Source organism: Cucurbita pepo, chromosome 17 (assembly GCF_057944985.1).
Source record: "Cucurbita pepo subsp. pepo isolate OVF chromosome 17, ASM5794498v1, whole genome shotgun sequence".
In the NCBI taxonomy this organism is placed as follows: Eukaryota; Viridiplantae; Streptophyta; class Magnoliopsida; order Cucurbitales; family Cucurbitaceae; genus Cucurbita; species Cucurbita pepo.
Window position 1 is genome coordinate 10,710,250 of NC_141814.1, and position 23,762 is coordinate 10,734,011.

General features: G+C 35.9%; 3 protein-coding genes and 1 non-coding gene across 5 annotated transcripts; 2 read left to right on the forward strand and 2 right to left on the reverse strand.

The window, feature by feature from the left end:
* Positions 1 to 1,323: 1,323 nt before the first annotated feature.
* Positions 1,324 to 1,463, reverse strand: LOC111777924 (small nucleolar RNA Z247). The gene has a single exon (XR_002812447.1). It is a non-coding gene; the product is annotated as a small nucleolar RNA Z247 (small nucleolar RNA).
* Positions 1,464 to 5,969: 4,506 nt separating this feature from the next.
* LOC111778270 (uncharacterized) lies at positions 5,970 to 9,581 on the forward strand. Its single transcript, XM_023657989.2, has 5 exons — positions 5,970 to 6,314; positions 7,778 to 7,831; positions 7,939 to 8,001; positions 8,116 to 8,184; positions 8,924 to 9,581. Exons 1-5 carry the CDS (start codon positions 6,021 to 6,023, stop codon positions 9,197 to 9,199), a joined length of 756 nt encoding a protein of 251 aa, XP_023513757.2. The 5' UTR covers positions 5,970 to 6,020; the 3' UTR covers positions 9,200 to 9,581.
* Positions 9,582 to 11,169: 1,588 nt separating this feature from the next.
* LOC111778125 (putative receptor-like protein kinase At1g80640) lies at positions 11,170 to 13,933 on the forward strand. Of its 2 annotated transcripts, none has more exons than XM_023657788.2 (10): positions 11,170 to 11,603; positions 11,881 to 12,054; positions 12,226 to 12,404; positions 12,480 to 12,612; positions 12,683 to 12,746; positions 12,827 to 12,923; positions 13,020 to 13,119; positions 13,252 to 13,370; positions 13,461 to 13,550; positions 13,633 to 13,933. In XM_023657788.2, the coding sequence occupies exons 1-10, from the start codon at positions 11,501 to 11,503 to the stop codon at positions 13,792 to 13,794; spliced, it is 1,221 nt and encodes a 406-aa protein (XP_023513556.2). In that variant the 5' UTR covers positions 11,170 to 11,500; the 3' UTR covers positions 13,795 to 13,933. The 2 variants fall into 2 exon arrangements, with proteins under 2 accessions (XP_023513556.2, XP_023513555.2); XM_023657787.2 differs by having other exon boundaries at positions 11,175 to 11,603; positions 12,157 to 12,404.
* A 4,803-nt stretch (positions 13,934 to 18,736) lies between these two features.
* On the reverse strand, positions 18,737 to 19,645 carry LOC111778126 (ethylene-responsive transcription factor ERF003-like). Its single transcript, XM_023657789.2, has 2 exons — positions 19,503 to 19,645; positions 18,737 to 19,410 (listed from the first exon to the last, which is right to left on the reverse strand). The coding sequence occupies exons 1-2, from the start codon at positions 19,583 to 19,585 to the stop codon at positions 18,942 to 18,944; spliced, it is 552 nt and encodes a 183-aa protein (XP_023513557.2). The 5' UTR covers positions 19,586 to 19,645; the 3' UTR covers positions 18,737 to 18,941.
* Positions 19,646 to 23,762: the final 4,117 nt, after the last annotated feature.

Here is a 23,762-nt window from a genome sequence, read left to right on the forward strand (position 1 = left end):
ACACGAGTAGGAAGACGATTGATGAGATATGTGGCTGTAAGAAACGCGTCGTCCCAAAATTTAATAGGTACATGAGCATGAGCTAGAAGGGCTAGGCCAGTTTCAACAATATGACGATGCTTGCGTTCAGCAGACCCATTTTGTTGATGTGTGTGAGGGCACGAAACACGATGACCAATTCCAAGGGAACGAAAAAATGTGTTGTGAATTTTCTGATATTCCCCACCCCAATCAGATTGAACCCACTTGATTTTAGTATCTAGGAGGCGCTCAACATGAGCTTGGAATTGCAAAAATATACGAGGAGCTTCTGTACGATCATGCATCAAATAGATCCACGAAAATTTACTGAAATCATCAATGAAACTAATATAATATTTAAAACCCCCAACAGATGGAGGTGCAGGGCCCCAAACATCCGAAAAAATAAGTTCCAAAGGTGACGAAGACCTATGGGAAAAACTAGTATATGGTAATCGATGACTCTTTGCTAACTGACACGCATTACAAACTGACAAAGATGACTCACTAGCACACGAAATATTATTTAGACGCAAAATGGATTTTATTACTTGAGATGAAGGATGTCCAAGACGAGCATGCCATTGGGCGTGAGTAGTAGATCTGCTCACCAAGGCGTGCTTGAGATTATCGACATCGGATGGCTTAATAGGATAAAGACCAGATTCACACCTCCCATTTAGGAGACTTTTCCTCGACTGTCGATCCTTTATAGAAAAATGCCAAGGATGGAATTCAAAAAATACGTCATTATCACGAGAAAATTTATGAACAGAAAGAAGATGTTTGGAAATTTCAGGCACATGCAAAATATTACGCAACGCAAGAGGACGAGTAGCAGTATTAATTAGAGAATGACCAGTATGCAAAACACGCAAACCTGCTCCATTGCCGACTTGAACTTGTTCACCTCCATGATAACGTTCACGCACAGCGAGACGATCCAGGTCACTGGTGATATGGTCCGTAGCGCCTGTGTCGCTGTACCAATTTGGGTCAATCTTGTAAGAGGAAGTAGCCGCCAGTGCCGTAGGAGGAGCAGAAGAAGGTTCATCTTGATAGGACTCATCCATCCTATGCCAGCAGCGGATAGCAGTATGCCCCACTTTGCCGCAGATCTGGCAGGAAGGACGAGCAGAAGGGCCACGACGATCACCAGCAGGACGAGAGGGTGCATAACCTTGAGAACGACCACGACCGCGATCCCTACGCCCACGATTCTTCTGCTGACCACCACGACTAGCATAATTGGCAGAAGATCCAAGATTTAACTGAAGTTCAGCCTGGTGTTGTAGTTGGCGAGCTTCATACGTCATTAGATGTGCAAACACATCATCAAGGGTGAGGGCTTCACTCTTGGTAGTCATTGAGGTGACGAAGGGATCATAGTCAGGGCCAAGACCAGCGAGAAGATACGCGATCACATCATCATCCTGCAAGGCAGAGCCGGCGGCGGCCAGCTCGGTGGCTAGCCCTTTGATCTTGCAAAAATAATTTGCAGCAGATTGATCTCGTTTCTTGGACGTGGCAAGCTCAACACGAATCTGAGTAGTGCGAGCACGAGTTGACGATGAAAACATCCGCTGCAGGGTATCCCACGCCTCCTTGGACGTAGTAGCGGCAACCACATCATGAAGAATCTCCTCAGACATGGAGGAGAGAAGGCCGCTAAGGACTTGTTGATCCTGATCATACCACTGATTATAGGCCGGATTAGAGACCAGCTCAGCACCAGCAGCAGTTGAGGAAGGGATCAGCTTGGCAGGTGCAACATTGGTGCCATCGAGGTAGCCCATAAGCTTCGTACTCCGTAGGTAGGGGAGGAGCTGGGCACGCCATATGATGAAGTTGTTTTTGGTTAGACGAATTGTGACAACATGGTGTAGAGGGATTGGATATTGTTTAAGGCCAAAAGTCGCCATGGTAGTTGAGACGGTGTTGGAGATGGTGGATGGAGAGGAGGAAGAAGACATGGCGAGGAGTTTAAAAAATAAACCTTGGCTCTGATACCATGTTAGATTGAATGGCACGATGACCTATATGGGTCACGACCTCATGTATTTATAGATGCGTATAATGAAGATTACATTCCAAATCTATGATTTGGTAACAAACCATAAAATCATTGATTTGGTAACAAACCCTTCAAATCATAAACTAGTAAATCTTAGACTATTTTAGTATATACAGTTATGATCTATTTTAGGTTTAACACCTCTCTCTGTCCACACTGCTGCTACGTCTTTCCTGGCACACTACCTGACATATCACTTAGTGTTTAGCTCCTATATCATTTATAATAGTCCAAGCTTGTCACTAATAATGTCATTTTAAGATGAGTCTAGTAAAAAATGCTTCATTCCTTCTAATGGCATCTTACCCATATCTCTTTGAGTAATTTAATTTTTAATTATATATATGAATAAAAAATGAAAAATAAAAAAATAAAAAAATAAAAACGGGAATGTGAAAAGAAAGGGATAAAAAGGGACAGCAGAATCCCTGCATGGATAACTAGGTTGATTTTCATCCCTCTAAGCAACCTAGAATTGACCGTTGATGTGATTTTATTATTATTTTTTCTATTTTCATTTATTTTTATAATATTTTGAAAATTCAATAATTCAATCTTTTTTTCTTTTAATAAAATATTTATGCATTTCCCTCATCTAATAATTATTTGTCACATCAATTAAATTCTTTCCTTTGTCTTTTTGTCTCTTTGAAAAAATAAATAAATATATCATATTACAGAATTTATGAACTTGAATAATTGAATCTAAGAGTAATGATTAATTTCTTTTTTTTTTTTAATATTTATTTATTTAATAAAATATATCATATTAGAAAATGGGCCGGCACGTCTAGCACAGGCCCAATTGAGCCCAATAGTAGCGGCTCCATGGACCATCTCTATTTTCTGTTGGGCTTTCATATAAATAAATCATTTCGAAAAAGAAGGCGCTCCAAATTTAGCTTCGAAATCGTTCTTTCAATTTGAAGAATTGAAGGAAGAGGCGAAAATGGAAAAGAATTTCTTATCGTTGCCGGAAGAATGGTAGGAAGTAGGAACTGATCTTCAGTTTCCTTCTCCAACGCCATCACAGCCACCATGTTTGAATCCTTATCTCCGATCTGCACGCAGTTCTTCTCCGTCACTACCAAGCTTCGGACTGCCCTCTCAATCTCCGATTTAAGCTTTCCGGAACTTCCGTGAATATACGGATTTGATGCCTCAAGGAAATTGCAATTTGTGATTTCGATTTCGTTACTCAAATCAGGTATCGCTAAGGCACTACGCCAGAGCCCTAATTTGAATTCAATTTCTGCATATTGGTAGAGATTCCCTCTGTTCATTCGAATCTTATCGATTCGTTAGATTCTGCGAGTTCTCTTGATCTTTCGGAATCGATTATTTCTCATTGCCACAACTTCTCGTTTTCTGGAATTTCATTGCTGTTGTATCAAAATATTGACTGATGAATCTGTAAAGGAGTTATCAGAATTCATAAACCTCACAATTGCTCAAATATAACCTGTTCTAATTGATATAGAAATGAAGATTGTAAATCTCGCAACAGATTTTGTCAACGCTAAGCTTAGATCTACGGATTTATCTGGGGACGAGAATCTGTGCATTTAGAAATTTGGAGGTGTTGAAGGTGAACAAATGTGCAGGAATCGCAGAAGAACGCATTGGAGAAGTTGTAAGGGCATGCACAAAGACGAAGCGTATGGAAGTAAATTGATGCACAGGAATCAAGAATTTGGTGATGAACTATGAACTTTCAGCAAAGATTGGGCACTGAAGATTCAAGATTAGCAATGCTTGGAAGAAGATGCTCTTCCTTAAAGTGAGTGCAGAAAGGGGTGAAGGAAGTGGAGAGAAGCTGCAGAGAATTGAGGGAAATCAAGGGCACCTAATGCTCTTCTTTCTAATGCTAATCAAAGGAATCTTTGCTTGCGCCATGGATGCCTTCTCTGTTTTTTTTTTTTTTTTTTTTTTTTTTTTTTTAAATAAAAAAAAGTTACAGATATTATCTAAAAGTTTGAAAGATTCAAAAGCTTTGAATATTTTAAATTTAAGATTAAATTAATAAAAATAAGTGTGGTATTTTGTCTGAAAAAATATTCTTAGATGTTTAAAAATTTAAATAAGATTTTTAAACTCTTCAACATTTTTTTTTTAAATACATTTACATCATGTTTAAAAATTTAAAAAATTAAAAAATTAAAAAATTAAAAAATTATTACCATCAATATTTGGACTGGATGTATATTGTAAAGTCGAGTAAATTATCTACAAATCTTATTTTCTCAATTAGATCCTACTTCATATAAAAATTATATCATATTTCATATAAAAATAGGGTTAGAATTGGAATTGGGAGAAAAACCATTCAAACAGAGGTTGGCGAGTTTAAATGAAAGGACGAAGAACCAAAGGAGCTACAAGGAGGTAAGACTAGAACTAGACGATCTAGAGCCAAAGAAAAGACGGTGAAAGTTTGTTAAGATTAGAGCTCCAAGGAGGTAAGACTAGAACTAGACGATCTTGAGCCAAAGAAAAGACGGTGGAAGTTTGATATGAGCCTAAAGAAAGTGGTTTATACCTACAAGTGATTAGGATGCAATATGAGCCGAAAGGAAGTGGTTTATATAATTTTGATGCTACAAGTAGGTGGTTTATATAATTTTTATATTCATTCTTTTCTATTTTTTTTTTTTCAGGTACCCGTCAAGATGGAGTAGCATTGGTCATAGAGGGGTGGTTTCAGAGGGTACGTCTCATTTTCTAATAATTTGAAACAAAACTTCTCTCTTCTATTTTAATTAAATGACATTTTTATATTTTTAGTATCATCTTTTGGGTTGGGGTGAAGCTTCCAAAGTTGAATCATGATAGATGAATATTTTTGAAGTTTTTAAAAAATTTAAAATGAATATTAATGAAAGTTTTTAAATTGGAGAATATTTTTTAAATATTTTTAGAAGTTAAAAAAGGTATTATTAAATCAATTTAATGATATATTTGATAATGATTTTTTTATTATTTTTTTTCAATTAAAAAGTATTTTTAAGATTTTTTTTTTTCTTTTAAAAGTCAATAGTGTTATTTGAAACTTTTTAAAAGGTTAGGATAATTATTTTCATTAATTTAATCAATTGAAAAAAGTATTAATTCATTTTGAAAATTTGAGTATTTTTTAAATATTTTTAGAAGTTAAAAGGGTATTTTTTAAAAAATCATTTTAAAAATTTAATGATATTTTAATAGTGTATAATTTTTTTTAAAAAAGTTAATAGTGTAGAATAATTATTTTTATTAATTTAACCTAAAATTAATAAAGAACAAATTAATAGACGAGATGAAATCAAAACAAAATCCCTTTCAATAAATCTAAGAATCCTAAAATTTCCTTCTCATTACCATTATTTACTCCGAGGGATTAAATGCAAAACCCAAAAGAAAAAAGAAAACAAAACGAAAGAAACTATTATTGGCATTTATATATTCAAGAAGGGTAGAATAGTAAATAAGAAAATGTGGAGGGCAAGGGATGATTCACACGTGTGGAGTAGATAAACGGCACGTGTAAAAAAGATTGAAGGTCACGCGCTTCATAAGTAAGTAACGAACTTAAAACCCATACCACCCGCCACATTTATGCCCTTTCGCCGCTCCTTTATATTCCCTTGAAAAAAATAATAATAACAGAAATATTAAGAAAAAAAGCAAAATATTAGGAAAATACGTGGAGTAATTGCCACGTTTTCGTAAGGGGTCCGTATGAGGTGGAAAAAAAAAAGGAAAAAAAAAAAAATAGGGAATTAAGAGAGTAGATGAGCAAGTAATGAACGTGACCATCCACTCCCAAATGACATGGCCCCATCTATATATACCTTCTTCATCCGTTCTTCCCCTTTTCTCCCCCTTCCGCCACCCCCTTTCTCTCTCTCTCTCTCTCTCTCTCTCTCTCTCTGCCTCTCTCTCCGCCATGTCCGACGACAAATGGGTCGACGTTGCTCTTTCCGATGACTCTCTTGTCGTCGACTTACTTCTTCGTCTCAACCGTTCTCCGCTCGTCAATCCTCTCTCTCCCCCTCTCCGACTCGATTGGTCCATCCGCCAGCCCCGCTCCAAGCCGATTCTTCCTCGTCAGGCTTCCGATTCCGCCGGTAAAAACTCCGATGAGGCGGCTAGAGCCAGTCCGACTACGCCTCTCACTTGGAGTAGTGGCGGTGGCGCTACCTCCGTCAGTGGCGGATTCGTTGACGCCGTAAGATCTAAGGTTGGTTTCGGTTTTTGCTTTGGTGTTCTGTTTTTTTCTGAAAACTCGGTGAGTGCGTTTAAAAGACGAAAATGCCCCTCCGTGGAACACATTTCTTTGTTCTTTTCCCGTCGGCGACTCTCAAATGTGTTGACCCTTTTGTTCCAACTTCTAATTATTCCTCTTTGTGAATTTACGATTCTACCCTTCCCTTCCCTTTTTCCACCGCCGGCGACTTTCCCGTCAAGTTTTTCAAAATTACCGGAATACCCATTTCCACCAACAACGAAAACGGAAAACCCTTTTGCCCATTCATCCAAACGGTGACCTCTGAGGGAATCCACAGCAATAGGTCAAAGAGTGGCATTTTGGTAATTTAAACCAAAAAAAAAAAAAAAAGGAGGAAGCAGTATGAAAAGAGTCAAACCCCTGTCTCCATTGGCCCAATAACTCCCATCTTGAACATAGTCAAACCCTAGACTCTACCACAAGGGTCATTTTCGTCATTTCACCCCAAAGCCCTAAAAGGGCCCCTCTTTATCGGTGGCGTGTTTCCATGGCAACGATGTCTGTGTGTCAATGGTGTTGGTGGTTGTGCCCTTCGTTTATGAAAATCATTAAAAAAAAAAAAAAAAAAAAAAATCCAGTGCGGTCAGTTGCACCATAGCTTTATACACTTGCTTCATCACTACACTTCTTGTTCCCAAATCTGACAAAAGTTTTATGTGTGTATGTTTTTTTTAATGTTAAAAGAGAAAGTAGATTCGTTTGTATGGTCAAAAGATGTGTCGTGTTCTTTCCTATAACCATGAATTTTTGTGTCCGGAAAATGGTACAACTAACACTGCCCCTTATTGGTGAACTCCATGTTTAATCATTACAAACTAATCCTTGTTTAACACTTGTTAATTGTTGATTAACTCTCTTGTTTAACTACTTAATGGGTTCTTCATCGTGTTGAATGGAGGAGAGACGACCCCACTTGTGGAAAAAGTGTTCAACTTGTGAAATGGGGCATCTTTAATTCAATGCCTTTCTTCATTTGCTTGGATTGGTGGTATTAGTGGATATGATTGTTTAGTACTCACCTCCGGTTTCGATTTGAATCCTTATCTCACGTATGAACACTTGACCTCGACCCGAGTCCCGATCGAGATCCATTTGTTCTTTATTTATGGTTTCTCTGTAATTGTTTAGTAGTGACCTCGGGTTTGGGTTTGAATCCTTATCTCACGTATGAATACGGGTCGGGATCTCGGGATCCATTTGTTCGTTATTTATGGTTTTTCTATCATTTGAGTTGATTGTTTAGTTGTGGCTGTTATGACACTTTTGTAACTTCACTACTAAAACCTCGGGTTTGGGTTTGAATCCTTATCTCACGTACGAAAACTTGACCCGGACCTAGACCCGGGTCTGAATCCGGATCAAATTGTTGGTTATTTTGACTAAGGGGATGAGTATTGAATGTATTATATGTGCAGAATGCTGGTAAGAGTGAAGTAGTTGCAACAATGAAGAGGCCAAGAAAGAAAAAGGTATGGTTTTTTTGACCCTTTGCTTTGCCTTCTTTTGGTTAGTGTTTTAGATTCTGATATCATTTCCTTTTTGGACAATCATGATGGGTATCCATGGTGGTTGGCAGACACTTGGAGAACTCAAAGAGGAGGAGGTTTTGCTATTGAAGGAAAGGAGAAGCTTGAAAGATGTATGTTTTTTTTCTGTAAGAATCATATGCTAATGGTCGTTTTCTAGTGTCGGTCTTGGTCTCGGTCTTGGTCTCGGTCGAGCTCTTGCTAAGCTTTTCCTTTTATAAGAGCAGGCCTTGGCGATCTTGCGGCTCACTGTCGAAAAACAGAGGTCTATCAATGGAAGCTTGAAGAAAATGAAGGTGAAGAACTTCCACTGTTATTTCTCCTTGACTGGAAAGCTGCTGCTTTTTCTTTCTTGCTTTTTAGCCCTTTTTCTTATGTTATTTTTGCTGAGGTTTGCATATGTAACTATGATCTGCTCAAGCCCGCTAGCAGATATTGTTCGGGCTTCCCCGCAAGGTTTTTTAACCGTGTCTGCTACGGAGAGGTTTCCATACCCTTATAAAGAATTCTTTGTTCTCATCCCCAGTCGATATAGGATCTCACAATCCACTCCCCTTTGGGACCTAGCGTCCTCGCTGATACTCACTCCCTTCGCCAACTGATGCGGGACCCCCCAAATTCACCCCCTTTTGAGATCCAGCGTCCTTGCTGGCACACCGCCTCGTGTCCACCCTCCTTCGAGGCTCAGCTTCCTTGCTGGCACATCGTTTAGTGTCTAGCTCTGATACCATTTGTAATAGCCCAAGCCCACTGATAGCAGATATTGTCCTTTTTGGACTTTCTCTTTCGGACTTCCTTTCAAGATTTTTAAAACACGTATGTCAGGGGGAGGTTTTCACACCGTTATAAGAAATTCTTTATTCTCTTCCCCGATCGACGTGGGAATCAAATGGGTTGTTTATGAACGGATTCTTTTCAAAATAGTTCTAAAAGTAGTGCTTTAATCAGGTAGCTTTGAGGATTGGAACAGCTTTAGCTGTTTTTACTGAATGTGTTACATAAAGAAGCTAACTTGTTCTTTTTGAAACTCTACAGATTGATTTCGATTCGCAACAAGCGATCGAGATGGCTGTAACATCTGCTATGCCGAAGGAGGCGAGCTCCAACCGACCTCAACCGCAGACGTTACCGATATCTATATGCAACACAATGCCTGTCGGAGTCGATGCTTCTTCTTACCAATTACCTCTGCCAAATGTTTCTTGCAAACTACAGGAGATGGGAACTCTTGGGACCGTTCGTTCGATACCCGATCTTAATATGCCTTTTCAAGAGGACTCCAGTGCCGACGTCTTGTACCGAATGAGCTAAGACGAATTCAACCGAAACAAACCGATATTAAGCTTCAATAACTAAGAGGGACGAAGATCGACAACGACAACGACGGCAACAACAAAACCATTGCTTCGTAATAAGATGTAGTTCCTGAATCCTAACCGTTATAGGCTCGAGTTACTTACAACTGTAATTACGTAACCATTTTTCTTAGCTGCATATTCATATATCTTCTTCTTTTTCCCTTCCCATAGTACGTGAAAAAATCGAGCATAGAACCGTGTAGAGACCCCGAAAACTCGTTAGCTGTTTAGTTATTATATTATTCATTCACAGTCAGTCTGTTTATTTTGTTTGTAGCCAACCCTTACCCTGTAATTACTGCATAATTTCAAACAAAGTTCAGTGTTCCATTTCATTTCTTCATTCCTTCTTAATGTTCTTCTCTTCATCATACAGCAATCTTTTAAGAGTTTAGAGAGGCCCATCAAAGTTTCAAACTTTGAAGATCCATTCCATTCAAATGGCCCGTTTACTTTTCTAACGAAACCTCACCCTAGCAGACGCGTTTCAAAATTGTGATGCTAACGGTAATACGTAATGGACAATAACAGACAATATTTGTTAGTGATGGACTTGGATTATTACTGTTAGACGAACACGACTCTCCACAATGGTATGATATTGTCCACTTTGAACATAAGCTCTCATGACTTTGGTTTGGGCTTCTCCAGAAGGCCTCATATCAATGGAGAGAGTATTCATCGGTTATAAACCCATCAGCCAATGTGAGACTTTCATCATCCAACAATTACAAATAGTATTAGAGCTAGAGATTGAGTCATGTGCCGGTGAGGATGATAGTCCCCAAAGAGGGTGGATTATGAGATCCCACATGGGTTGGAGAGGAGAACAAAGCATTTCGCATTTCTTATCATGTGAAAATCTCTCCCTAACAGACGTGTTTTAAAATTGTGAGACTGATGATGATAGGTAACAGACTAAAACGGACTATCTACTAACGGTAGACTTGGGTCTAATCAAAAGAAGTTTTTTTGTTTATGGTTTTATTGCCGAAGAAAATAATTTTTTTAATTCTTTTTTAAGCTCGATTTTAACTTTTAATCTTTTTATCGAAAATATATGTTTGAATGAGTCTAGCACATAAACGAACTATTTCATTATAGAAGTAACATGTTTATTTCCCGAGCATCGTATTAGTGATAATGAAGAAGCGCCGAAGGCAGCTATTACATCCCCTCCCCTATTTCACCAACAAACAAAGCACATTAAAATTAGGGTATCATTGACAACATTATATTGAGGTCTATCCTACCAAAAACATCCTTAAACAACGGTCCAAAACACAAGCAAACAATACTAGGATTTGTTGTTTACCCACATTTGGGATTCCCACTCATATAAGCACATGGATGTTTTACTTTTTATAATATTTATTCTAAACTATAAACGAAAAGGGGATTGATGTCTGTTCTTCGATGCTCGATCATTCATATTTTATGTCAATTAAGCTATGCTTATGTTAATAAGATCAAAATAAATATTTTAAAAGTTCATAAATATAAGCGATGACTTCAAATATACTTCTAAGAAAAGGGAAGAACAAAAGCAAATTTCTTTTTTAGCCTAAAAAATAGCCTTTTTGAAAGGCATTATATAATTTGGGCCATGGATTGTGATGTTAGTAGACAGTGATCACATGAGAGCTGTGAGATGTCACAAGCAAAAGCAACACATTATCTCATTTCTCATCAACAAACATTAATGGCAATGTAGGTTCCACTTACTTATTATTTCCCCTTCAAAAAAAGGCTCAAATTCAATACACTTTTTTCAAGAAAATGAAACATTAAGCAAAGAAAACGACAGTAAATCTTACAAATCATTCAAAATTTTGTAATAGAAACATGAACAATTTAAGATGAAGCTGATTATGAAAGCTATTAACTTAATCCACTTTCTTAATCATGATTAGCGAGGGAAGAACAAATGCAAGGAATTCGAAGTTTCCATGATATAAAGCCCAGATGGAAAAACAAAATTAAAGCATGTTTTTTGAAAATTTCAAGATCATAGTGTGGCCCATGAACCAATCTAATCCAATTAAAAAATCGAGTTGGGTCTCTCGAGGTTGTGCCCTCTCCACCACAGCCCCACATTCATAGATTTCGAATTCTTTAACCCTTTTCGATAGCTGCTTCAAGGTCGTGAGCCTACCAAATATGAAGAAAAAAGTGTTTTCTTGGTTTCCCTGAAGCTGTTCTTTGTCTGTTCTTGAGTGCAGAGCGAAGAACAGAGAAATCTGGAAGGTGGGTTATGATTAATCTTCATGCTATTTTCCCAATGATCGATGCGAGGCCAGAGCTTGCTGGGTTTTCAATTTCTCACATGGTAGCCAAAATGGAAGCTCAATCCCCAGGTTTTTGCTTCTGATTCTGTTCTGTTTCTTGTCTTTGTGTTCTTTGGTGCATGTTTGTTTGTTTCTGGGACATGTTAGATGAGAGATGTTTATGAGCTTTCAAATTCAAACTGGGAATGAGAACAAGACAAGAAACAGGCGCTATAGAGTGAAGAGGTTTTAGTATCTTGTGTTCTTGCTGGTCCTTAATGTCTGTCTCATTTTAGTGTTTTGTGTTCTTTCTTGGCTTTCTAATCTGTTGGTTTGAGCTGTTTAAGTGTTGTTTGTTAACACACAGGAGTTCCTGAGGTTATTAGAGTAGTTCATCACCAAGATTTGAACAAGAGAATTCTTGTAGCATTGGTTGTTTCTTCCACTCTTCTTGGAGCTATATTGTTGTTCCTTTTGTGTGTTTGGATATATCGTCGAAGAACGTCGAAACTCGATGATGGAGAATGTCGAAAGGATTTGGGTACTTTCCTTATCAGTTTGATTGAACTCTTTTGTAGCTTTTTGATTAGTATGAATGTAGTACACCAACTTATGATGTTGTTTTCTCTCTGTCGATTCGAAGAGGTTTCGAAATCGACGACGATGAACCCCATATCCAGATTTAACTCCTTGAGGTTGGCTAATTTTAAAGGTTCGGTTTCGATGATCGATTATAAACTGTTGGAAGCCGCTACTGATAACTTCAGCAAAAGCAATGTTTTGGACGAGGGTAGTACCGGACATGTTTATAAAGCTCAATTCGATGATAAAATGCTTGCAGCTGTGAAGAGAATCGACTGTGGAGGACCGGATGCTGAACGAGAATTCGAGGTTTATCGATCATTTGCTGATTATTTCTTTGCTTGTTCATGTTTGTGATTGAAGAGCTCCAATTGTATTTGGCAGAATGAGGTGAACTGGTTGTGTAAAATACGACATCAAAACGTAATCAAGCTCTTGGGGCACTGCATTCGTGACGAAACACGGTTTCTTGTTTACGAGATGATGCAGAATGGATCTTTGGAGTCTCAATTGCACGGTATGGATTTGCTTTAGGTGTAGAATGAAAACACGAGAATCTCGAACTCAACTATTGCTTCATCTCTTAGGACCTTCTCATGGATCGGCTTTAACGTGGCATCTCCGAATGAAGATCGCGGTCGACATTGCAAGGTAAGTCCACCATTCACATAGATCACTCGTCTTTTCTGTGTATCAATAGACATAAGAGTCGTCATTTTGTACGTTGTTAGAGGATTGGAGTATCTTCACGAGCACCGAAGTCCTCCGGTCGTTCACCGTGACTTAAAATCATCGAATATCCTTCTAGATTCGGACTTTAACGCCAAGGTACGAAAACTTCACATAAACCAGCCGAGTTTCCCTGTTTATTACTTCATTAGAACTTTCAGAAGGTTTCTCATTCATTCAGTTTACTTCATCCAGCTCTCTGACTTTGGCCTTACTGTAAACTTGGGAGCTCAAAATAAGAACATAAAGCTCTCGGGAACGCTCGGATATGTCGCCCCCGAGTACCTTTTAGACGGTATGCAAGCTTCTCATAACTTTCTGATCTGCATATGACTTTAGCACCATGACAACACGAAAGTTCGTCATTCATTTAGAGTAGTACCGACTTTCTGATACGAAAACTATGTCGATGACCATTATTTTCCAGGTAAACTAACAGATAAAAGCGACGTCTATGCTTTCGGGGTCGTTCTTTTAGAGCTTCTGACCGGGAAAAAGCCCGTCGAGAAAATGGGACCTACTCAATCCCAATCTCTAGTTTCATGGGTAGCTTATACTTTTCTTTCCCCACCAGTTTTTTGTTCTTTATATCAATTTCAATCAGCATAGTGAACTGTGTTATCAAGCCAAATGCAGGCAATCCCGCAACTTAGCGACCGATCAAAGCTACCGAAAGTTGTCGATCCCGTGATAAGGGACACAATGGATTTGAAGCACTTATACCAAGTTTGTTCATTGTATTGCTCTTGTTCAATCAGTTGATGTTTTTTTTTTCAATCCATTCTTAGATGCTGCTAAATTCAAACAGGTTGCTGCTGTAGCTGTGTTATGTGTACAATCGGAACCGAGCTATCGACCGTTGGTTACCGACGTTCTGCATTCCCTGATCCCTCTTGTACCTGTAGAGCTTGGAGGATCACTAAGAATTACCGAACCGTTGCATCTGAAAGAGCCTTCGTCGACCCGCTAACCGATCATAGAAAGAATTCAATGCTTTGTTCAATCACATTCTACACTGATTGAAAGGAAAACAGTTGTGTTTGGTGAAATTCTTATTTAAACATTGTTTAAATAGTTAATTATAAGATTAGTACCTAAGCTTTCGTTTATTTATTAATTATGTGTAATTCAACTTAAAAAAAAAAAATTAATCAACTTGAATTTTGCACCCTATAAGATATTAAATTTTTAATTTTATGTTTAATAAATTTGTGAGTTTCTAAAGATTATATACTTTTTAAAAAAATTATAAAATTAAAAATCTAAGAACATATCTCAAGAATTAAAATTAAATTTTTTTTTAATATTATGTTTATGGGTAACAAAAAAGATTGGTTCGTTGAATTTAATGGGTCATTCACGGTTGGTTCGGCCCAATTCATTATCCTAGGTTGAATTTAATGGGCCATTCACTAGTTGGGCCAGCCCAATTCATTATCCTAGGTTGAATTTAATGGGTCATTCACTAGTTGGGCCAGCCCAATTCATAATAGTAATGTTTTTCTTCCCCTAATTAGTTTGGACAGGTTTAAATTAGCAAAATAAATAAGATAACTAAAAAAATTATTTTGAATTTCTTATAATTCCACCAAAAAAAGAAAAAAAATTTAAAATTTGAAAATGGGTGTAAAATAACTATGCATTAACATATATATATATATATATATATATATATATATATATATATATATATATATATATATATATATATATATATACGGTTGATTGGTAGATTAATATATTTGACCATTACTAGGCCTGACATAGTTTATTCCGTCCATATGCTTAGTCAATTTATGCATTAACCAAGAACACCACATTGGGAGGCAGCTCTTTGAGTTCTAAGGTCTATTTTTGAGTTCTACATTTTCCTCGAAAATTCAATTATTTCTTAGAAGTCTAAAAAGTAGACTAATGTGTCTAGATCATCAGCAGAAGCTGAGTATCGAGTTATGGAAAATACTTGTTTAGAGTTAACTTGGTTAAGATACATTTTTCAAGACTAGAATGTTCAACTGTCTGAACCAACATTATTACATTGTGATAACCAAGCAGCATTACATATAGCAGCCAATCCAGTTTTTCAAGAACGTACAAAACACATTGAAATAGATTGTCATATAGTTCAAGAAAAGTTACAAGCTGCAATCATCAAATCGTGTTATGTTACAACTAAAATGCAATTGGCAAATGTTTTCACTAAAATTTAGAGGGTGTGATTGACATACGCTCTCCAACTTGAGAGGAGTATTAAAATTTATATTTGAGAATATAATTTTAGTTACGGAGTATATCTTAGATATCCGTAATCAGTTAATATTTTTATTTTTATTTTTTAGAGTTGTTAGTAGTATATTTTATCTTAGGATTTGATTAGCAGTATATTTTATCTTATTTACAAGATTGGGTTAGATATATATTTTCCTTCATTTTTAGGTATTAGTTGATAGTTTGTATCCAATTTAAACGTTATAAACATTAATGAAGATCGTTCGTACTTTCCATCCAAATTCTATTTCTATTTCTCATTCTTAACACTATGTCCACGTCATAATTTTGAAAATTCTCTTAGTTGTTTATAGGATTAATGTCGCTTAAAGTTGGAGTGCTTAATTTATATTTAGTGTATAGATTTTATCGTCTCGAGCTATGTAGAGTTAGGCTCAAAGTTGACTCTAATTTTGGAGCTGGAATTCATCCACCTTATTCTAATATGGTTCATTTATGTACATTTCTATTACCCGAGTACATGAATAGATATTTTTGGACGAGAGAGACAGTGAGATTGATTTGGATTGTGTTTTATGGAGAACACGTGGATCCGAAAGGGGAGAAGGGTAAAAGCGATGTGCTAAGGTGAGTATGTATTTGGATAATATGGGGAGGCCATGTGAAGGTATGGCTAAGTGAGGAGAAACAAAATCAACTAAACCTCTCCTTTCTACGTCACATCTTTATTCATTGTTTTTTCTTCTATGTATTTAAAAAAAAACTTAAAAACTTATCCATATGCGATTATTTTAAGGTTTATCCATATAAATGAGCTCAATTTGTAGATTTTCATATGTTTTTTTGAGCTGAATTTCTAGATTTTCATATGTTTTTTTTTTAGTAAATAAGCACCACGATATGACTAGTACCATAACGTCCCAACGCTACCCAAGTTATAGGGATTAAGGTCGTTAACAACTCAAGCATACCACTAGCAGATATTGTTCGTTTTGGCCTGTTACGTAGCGTCGTCAGTCTCACGTTTTTAAAATGCATCTATGAGGGAGAGATTTCCTTACCCTTATAAAAAATGTTTCATTCCTCCCTCCAACCGATATGAGATCTCATAATCTAGCCCTTTTAGGACCCAGCGTACTCGCAGACACACCGCTCAGTGCTTGGCTTTGATACCATTTGTAACAGACCAAATTCAACGCTAATAGATATTGTCTGCTTTGGCCCATTATGTATCATCATTAGCCTTACGATTTTAAAACGTGTTTATTAAGTAGAGATTCTACACCCTTATACGGAATGTTTTATTCCCCTCTCCAACCGATGTGGGATCTCACAATCCACCCCCATTGGGGGGCCTAATGTCCTCACTGGTACACCGCCTGGTGTTTGGCTCTAATACTATTCGTAACATGTCAAACTCACCACTAACAAATATTGTTCTCTTTGGATTTTCCCTTCTAGGCTTCCATTCAAGATTGTAAAACACGTCTATTAGGTAGAGATTTTCATACCCTTATAAGACATTGTTTCATTCTCCTCTTCCACTGATATGGAATCTCACACATGGATCACGAAGCTGGACACATAAGAAAGGTTTAGCTCATCCATTCTAGCACTCATCTAGAGCCTGATGGTAGCAGACACGAGCATGCATGGCATGACGATATGGTCGTACTAGGACTCAAGATTCCAAATCTTAAAAGAATAAAAAGACACATTGAGACCCAACAAAATATCCCAAAATCAAGCTAAGTTATTCGATTAACAATTAAACTATATATTAAAAGACAAATTCCATTTTATAAGCTCACTAAAATTACACTATGATTGTAAATCATCATTACTCCAACTAAGTAACAAAATTTGGTAAATAATTGAATCAATTGGTGAATGAATCTATCTTAGGCAGAGATTAATGATTATGTTAGGGGTAATGAAATTATACTAATTAATGATAAGTGAGCTTAGTGCATAATATTAATTAATTAAACCAAATGACATAACATAATCCAAACATATTCATGAAGCCAAATAAATATTGAAGACAAAATCACATGTTTTTTTTTTCAAACGTTAAAAAAAACATGTGGGTCCTAAGTTGTTGGAACTTGTTTGGTAAGCGTGAATGACATATCCCAACCCTATATATGCACTCCCCAAAAAAGCATCATTATTTCTCACTCAATTCATATCTTCATATCCTTCCAAAAGTAGTCGACAAAGTGCATTTCCATTTAATATTTTCTCTTTTTCCCTTCAAACCCTAAATTTTTTTTATTCTATTATATGCTTCCCTTCTCCAATCACTTCGCTTTCATTGATCATTACACGATCTTCCTCCACGATTATGGTCATGATTATGCTTCGGTTTCGACCTAAAAGATATTATTTCTAGTCGTTCTCTACTGGGTTTGGAATATATTTACGTTTCTGACATTGTAGGATCTTCTTAAACGATTTTTCTTCTATGCTTCGATTTCAACCTAAAATATATCATTTATGGTCGTTCTCTACTGGGTTCGAACTATATTTATGTTTCTAACGTTGTGGGATCTTCTTAAACGATTTTTCTTCTATGCTTCGGTTTCGACCTAAAAGATATCATTTATGGTCGTTCTTTACTGGGTTCGAACTATATTTACGTTTTTAACGTTGTAGGATCTTCTTAAACGATTTTTCTCCTATGCTTCAGTTTCGATCTAAAAGATATCATTTATGGTCGTTCTCTACTGGGTTCGAACTATATTTACGTTTCTAACGTTGTAGGATCTTCTTAAACGATTTTTCTTCTATACTTTGGTTTCGACCTAAAAGATATCATTTCTGGTCGTTCTCTACTGGGTTCGAACTATATTTACGTTTCTAACATTGTAGGATCTTCTAAAACGATTTTTCTTCTATGCTTCGGTTTCGACCTAAGAGATATCATTTATGGTTGTTCTCTACTGGGTTCGAACTATATTTACGTTTCTAACGATGTAGGATCTTCTTACACGATTTTTCTTCAAATTCTACCTAAATTATCTCATCTCTGATATTTTCTCTACTGGGTCGGGACTATATTTGCATCTCTAACACTAAAGAGCTTAATACTTGAACTAAACAAGGAATGACGCGATTTGGGACCATATTTCCTTTACACGGTTCGTAAAGGGCTAACACTCAATTTTGTATCGAATCGTATCAAGGATGGCTCAACCGGGAAGGATAAGCGTGGTGGGGGATGAGTCAAAAAAAGGTGGGAATTAAGGTGCTCAAAGAACAAGCAAAGCTGTAAAGTTGATTATAAGAAGTGGAAAGCAAGAGAGGAGAGAGAGAGATGAAAAAATGTGTTGAAGAGAGAGAGAAAATGAAGATTAAAAGGAAAGAGTCATGTTTCCTGTTTACAAACCTTCATGTGTTCATATTTGGCTGCACTCCAACTCCCATTTCTTGGATTCCTCCATTGATTCAAACCCAAAAACACACACATTCATAAGAACACACAAAGAAACAGACAAGACAACCAAGTTTTCTCTCTCTTTGTTCTTTAATGAATTTTATAATTTTATGTTTTTTTCTTTTCTTTTTTTTTTAATATTCTCACTTTACCCTTTTTCTTTTTCCTTTTGCACGATCCAATGCAGCCACTAACTCGATCAATATGTTTCTTTAATTTTCTTTTCACTTCTAAATTATCAAACTTTCAAATAACCCATTGAAGTTGACATAATTAACATTAAATTTCATATGATCCCATCTTCATATTACTACAAAAAGTTATGATCGTGACAAAAACGCATCATATTTCGAGATGGGTCGGTTTTAAATTCCTTTTTTGATCAACATTTCTAATGATTTCATATATTTATATATATATATATTAGTAAATCTAGAGGGGAATTGGAGCTATGTAATGATTTCAAACGGTCCGAGATCTAGCAACTCTTGTATCATTTGTTCAATGTGATCGTCTTCGAGAGGTTGAAGGCATTGCTGACGATGAATGTTGTTGTCGTTGTTGTTGTTGATCTCCATTTGGGCTTCGTCGGAGTAGACCCATGTTTCTTCTGGTGGCCACTGGCCGGTGGTGGTTCTGGAAATGCTCGGTGGAGGACCGCCGTTCGGGTCGAACCCCGGGTGTTGCTTATGGATGTGTTTTTTGGCGATTTGGAGTGAGGCTAAATGGCATTTGTGTAGTTTGGCTATGAGCGCCGGTGAGAGAAGGTTGGAGGAAGAAGAAAAGGAGGGTTGATCGTTGAGATTGAGTTGGAAGTTAGTTCTAGCTTTGGGGCCACACATCAACCTCGCTGCCTCGTCGTAGGCTCGGGCTGCATCCTCCGCCGTCTCGAACGTCCCCAACCATATTCTCGTCTTTCTGAAAAAGAAAGTTTTAAGTAGAAGGAAGAAGAAGGGAGTATTAAAAATCTCAAAAGTTTGTATTTTTAGTGTATAAAAGAAGAGAATTACAATAGAGGGTGGCGAATTTCAGAGACCCAAGAGCCCCAATGTCGTTGACGAACACCACGATACCGTTGTTGAGGTCGGGCCATGACGGTCGTCGGAGAAGAAGGAGGAGGAGGAGGTTGAAGAGAAAGTGCAATGGTGGAAGAGGTCGGAGTTTGGTTGGTGATGGAAGTGAAGAGAGAAGAGAAGTATATATAGACCACTTTTTGGCATTACTATTGGAACCTTTTGGTCATTTTGGTCTCAATTTCCCTAATTTTGGCTTTGGTTCTTATTTTCCATTTTATTAATCTTTTCAAAAGCTTCAATTCTTAACCCATTTGATGTTTTCTATGTAACCAAACAAAGATGTCATTTTTCCAACGTTTATGTTACAATGTTTCATTAACTTATCCTTAATTTTCACCATGTTTTAAATATTATTGTACTATATTCCAACATTATTAAGTACATTTCATTCTCCCCCCACCATTTTTGTTTTTCCTTTCCTTTCCTTTCCGTTTTTGGCCGGTTGTGGGCACCCCGACACTTTCGTTCGTAGTCACGTGCTCTAATGCTCTGAGCTACAGACCCCATTTTGTCTCCACTAGACAGACTCCATTTTGTCTCTACAAGACCGGTTCCCAATTCTAGTTTATTCTGTCTGACAACAAGAGAGGTCATTTTGCAACCTAGAGAGGTCATTTTGCAACTTGATCTTATGCGCCCTTCAAGTATGCACTTAACATCAAGGAGTCTGCTGGCAAACCTTTCAACAAGGATGAACACCCCTAACCAATCACATTTTCTCCATATCGATATATGATGCTAAACCGAAGTCGAACTCGATCGAGAGGGGTAGCCCCTTTGTTGGCTCTTCGAGACAAAAGCACTCATAGGAATGATGCTAATCCCCATGTTCTTTTGAAGTCCCGTTTGGTTTCGAGAGCCTCTCCCTCCTCGTCCCTTACTCGTCTTTTAACTGTCATCATTCTGTGGATGAAGAGTCAAATGTGAGGCTGGCAATCAATGTTCTCTCGGAGAATAAGAGAGGCGACCTAAGATTCTTCCCCAGGGCCATGAAGGCGATCGAGAACGGCAAGCCACTTTTATAAAGTCTTCGAACTCAAAGGATTAAACTTGAACGCTACCTGGGACTCGAATGATTCCACACAGCATAAAGCTTCAATCAATATGTCATTTCAGTCCGATTTTCTCTTTTGGTCATTGATTTATTCTAAAATTATTAAATTACAAATTTGGTCCCTCTATTGAGATTATTTTCAATTATTTTGGTAATTATAATTTAGTCAAATCTCACGAATCGTCTATATCGTCACTATATTAATAACGGTTGATATTTTATTTATTTATTATTATTATTTTTTTTTTTTTTGGGGACAAAGCCACATGAATTTCAATGTTGAGCATTTAAGATGGGTGATGAAGGAAAGAGGTCCACCACGAGACGACGTCGCATCGCATGCAGCACCCATGCAGGGCCTCATGGCTAATATCTTTCTATATTTTCAATCAATTGCCATTCATTTGTTCATTTCATACACTTTTTTTTAATTAAAAAAAAAAAAAAAAAAAATTTCCCATATGCTTTCCATTTTTAATTCCTTTTTATAATTTAAGCTTTTTCCATGTTATATGTTACATTTTTATTATATACTTTCTACATTTGTATTCCCGTAACGACTTCGAGTAGAAGATGACCAAAGCAAACAATAAAAAAATGACTTTATTACGTTTAAAACAACCTTATTTTTAAATTTCACCGTAAGGGTGTTCAAAAATTCCGATCAACTCAACCCAGTACGGCTTGAGTTGGGTTATCGGGTTTAATGAAAAGAAATTAGTTCATGGGTTCTCCTAAATCTTGATTGAGTTCAAAATAACCGACCTCATTATTAATTATGATTTTTTTTTACTTACAATACAATTAATTAATTATATATATATATATATATAATTGAGTTGATCTAAAAAATGTCCCAACTCACGAACAATTTTACTTCACCTAAACGGCTTCCTATCCAATATCAATAATGTTCCTTCACACTTATATAGTCATAATCTTCCTTTTATCTATCTACTGTCAGACTTTATTTTGCATTCCCGACATAACCAAAGCATCAAACCGACCTTTGAATAAATCTCTCAACACTCCAACTTTTCACGAATATTCATTTTAAATGTTTGTCATTATTCACTCCCAATTTTAACGAAAAAAAGAATTATACCCCAAAAATTCTTTTTTTTTTTTAATTTTAGAAATATTTTGTAACAATATAAATAAGTATATTGTTATGGGAATTTTAAAAATGGTAAACTAAAATAAAGTTAGTTTTAATTAATTGGTTAAGAGAGAGAGTCTAAAATATTTCATTTTTTTAAATTAATTACAATTTATAAATTTGAATTTGACTAAACCAAAAAAAAAAACAAAAAAAAAAAAAACAATATGGAGGGAATAATTATATTATTTATTTATATAACATTTCAAGCTCTTGAAAAGTCAATTAAAGGGTTTGGTATGGTATGCTCTTTGCATGCTTATAATTTCAATAATTAATTATATTATCAATCAACGTCATCCTATTATTTTTTATTTTATTATAGCTTTCCATTTTTCCACATTATTCTAAGTTTTTAGATTTAGTTCACACTCACTTACCGAAGATTTTCAAATATCACTCCTCAAAAAAAAAAAAAAAAAAAAAAAAAAAAAAAAAAAAAGTCATCCCACCATAGCAGGTGGGCTAGTTCCATTGTCGTCGTCGGGATCAACCCATTTAGCATAATTCCAAAGAAAAATTGTCGATAGAGCTAGTGACGACATTTTAGTCCTGTCAAAATGAAAGGCGGACAATGTATATTACTAAATTTGAGCCAATTATTTTATTATATAGTTTTTATAATAAGTGATCCTCTTCATTTTTTTTTTATATGAAACTATATGAATTGGAGATGATGAGGCAATGCCTAAAAAGACTAAAATTAAACCCTAATAAAAGCTTCAATTGGATAAGATTAATTCTAATTTTAAAAACCATAAATAGCAAAAGAAGGGGGAAAAGATTGGAATGATTTGATTGGCATTTTAAAAATAGAGGCATGCATTTAAATTTTCTAAAGTTTAAAGAAAAAAAAATCACTTTTTTATTTTTAAAATGGAAATAAATACCAAATTCTAAAGTTCTTTTCTTTACATATACTCAAACAACCAAAACAAAACAATGTTTTGAATTATTATTATTATTATTTAAATATTTTGGAGGGTTATTAAATAAATAATAAACATTTTGATTCTGTGGGCCCATTTATAGATCTTAATCCCTTCACTTTTTTCTTTTTAAGAATTCTAATATTGACCATTGCTTTTTTGTACCTATTTTCTATTGGCAGCTTGGGCCCAAGCCTGTGTACTTATTGGGCTTTGCTGCCCTTTTTATTTTTTATTTTTTGGAATTTTCTTCTTTTCCTTTTTGTTTTTTATACAAATAACTTTTTTTTATTTTTTTTGGTTCATCAAAATTTTTTATTTTTTGGAAAAAGGAAATTTATTTTCATTATGATTTTATTTTCCATTTTAAAAAAACTTTTTGATTTGTAGACAAATGTATATATATAATTCATTTATTTAATAAATTGAATTTTGGTCACACTTAAAAAAGCCAAAAAAAAAAAAAAAAAAGTGAATCTCGTCTAATAGCTACCTATGGTATGGCTAATGAAAAAAGAACTACTTTAATTTCAAAATAATTAAATTAATAGCCAAAACAATCATTAAAAAACAATAGTGACATAAATAACTTTGATGTGGACAGATTATAATATAATATATGTATATTCTAAAATTATGGATATGCCAAGGAATGGTTAATTATTGTTTAAAATAGAAAGCAAAATGCACAATAAGTTCATAAATCCTACATTAGATGGTGCAAAACTATCAACCATATTGCAGCGGTCTCCTCATATAATTTGTTCTCCCCAGAAATATGGTATGTCAAAGTAGAAAACTAACAAACCACCGCGGTTTAGATATTTACCTAAATTAGTAGGTCCTTGAGCGGATCCAACGTTAGCTCCAAGACGTTAGTCTCTAACTAGAAACGTAAATGCTTGAGCTTGAGAAGCTTCGAGTCCAGTCGGTCCGTAAAACTCACTCGGATAAGCAGTATTATTGAACTAGACAAAATAATAAGGAATAAAACCAAAAACAGATAAAGCACCTAAACTATAAGACAAGTACGCTTCTCCATACCATACAAG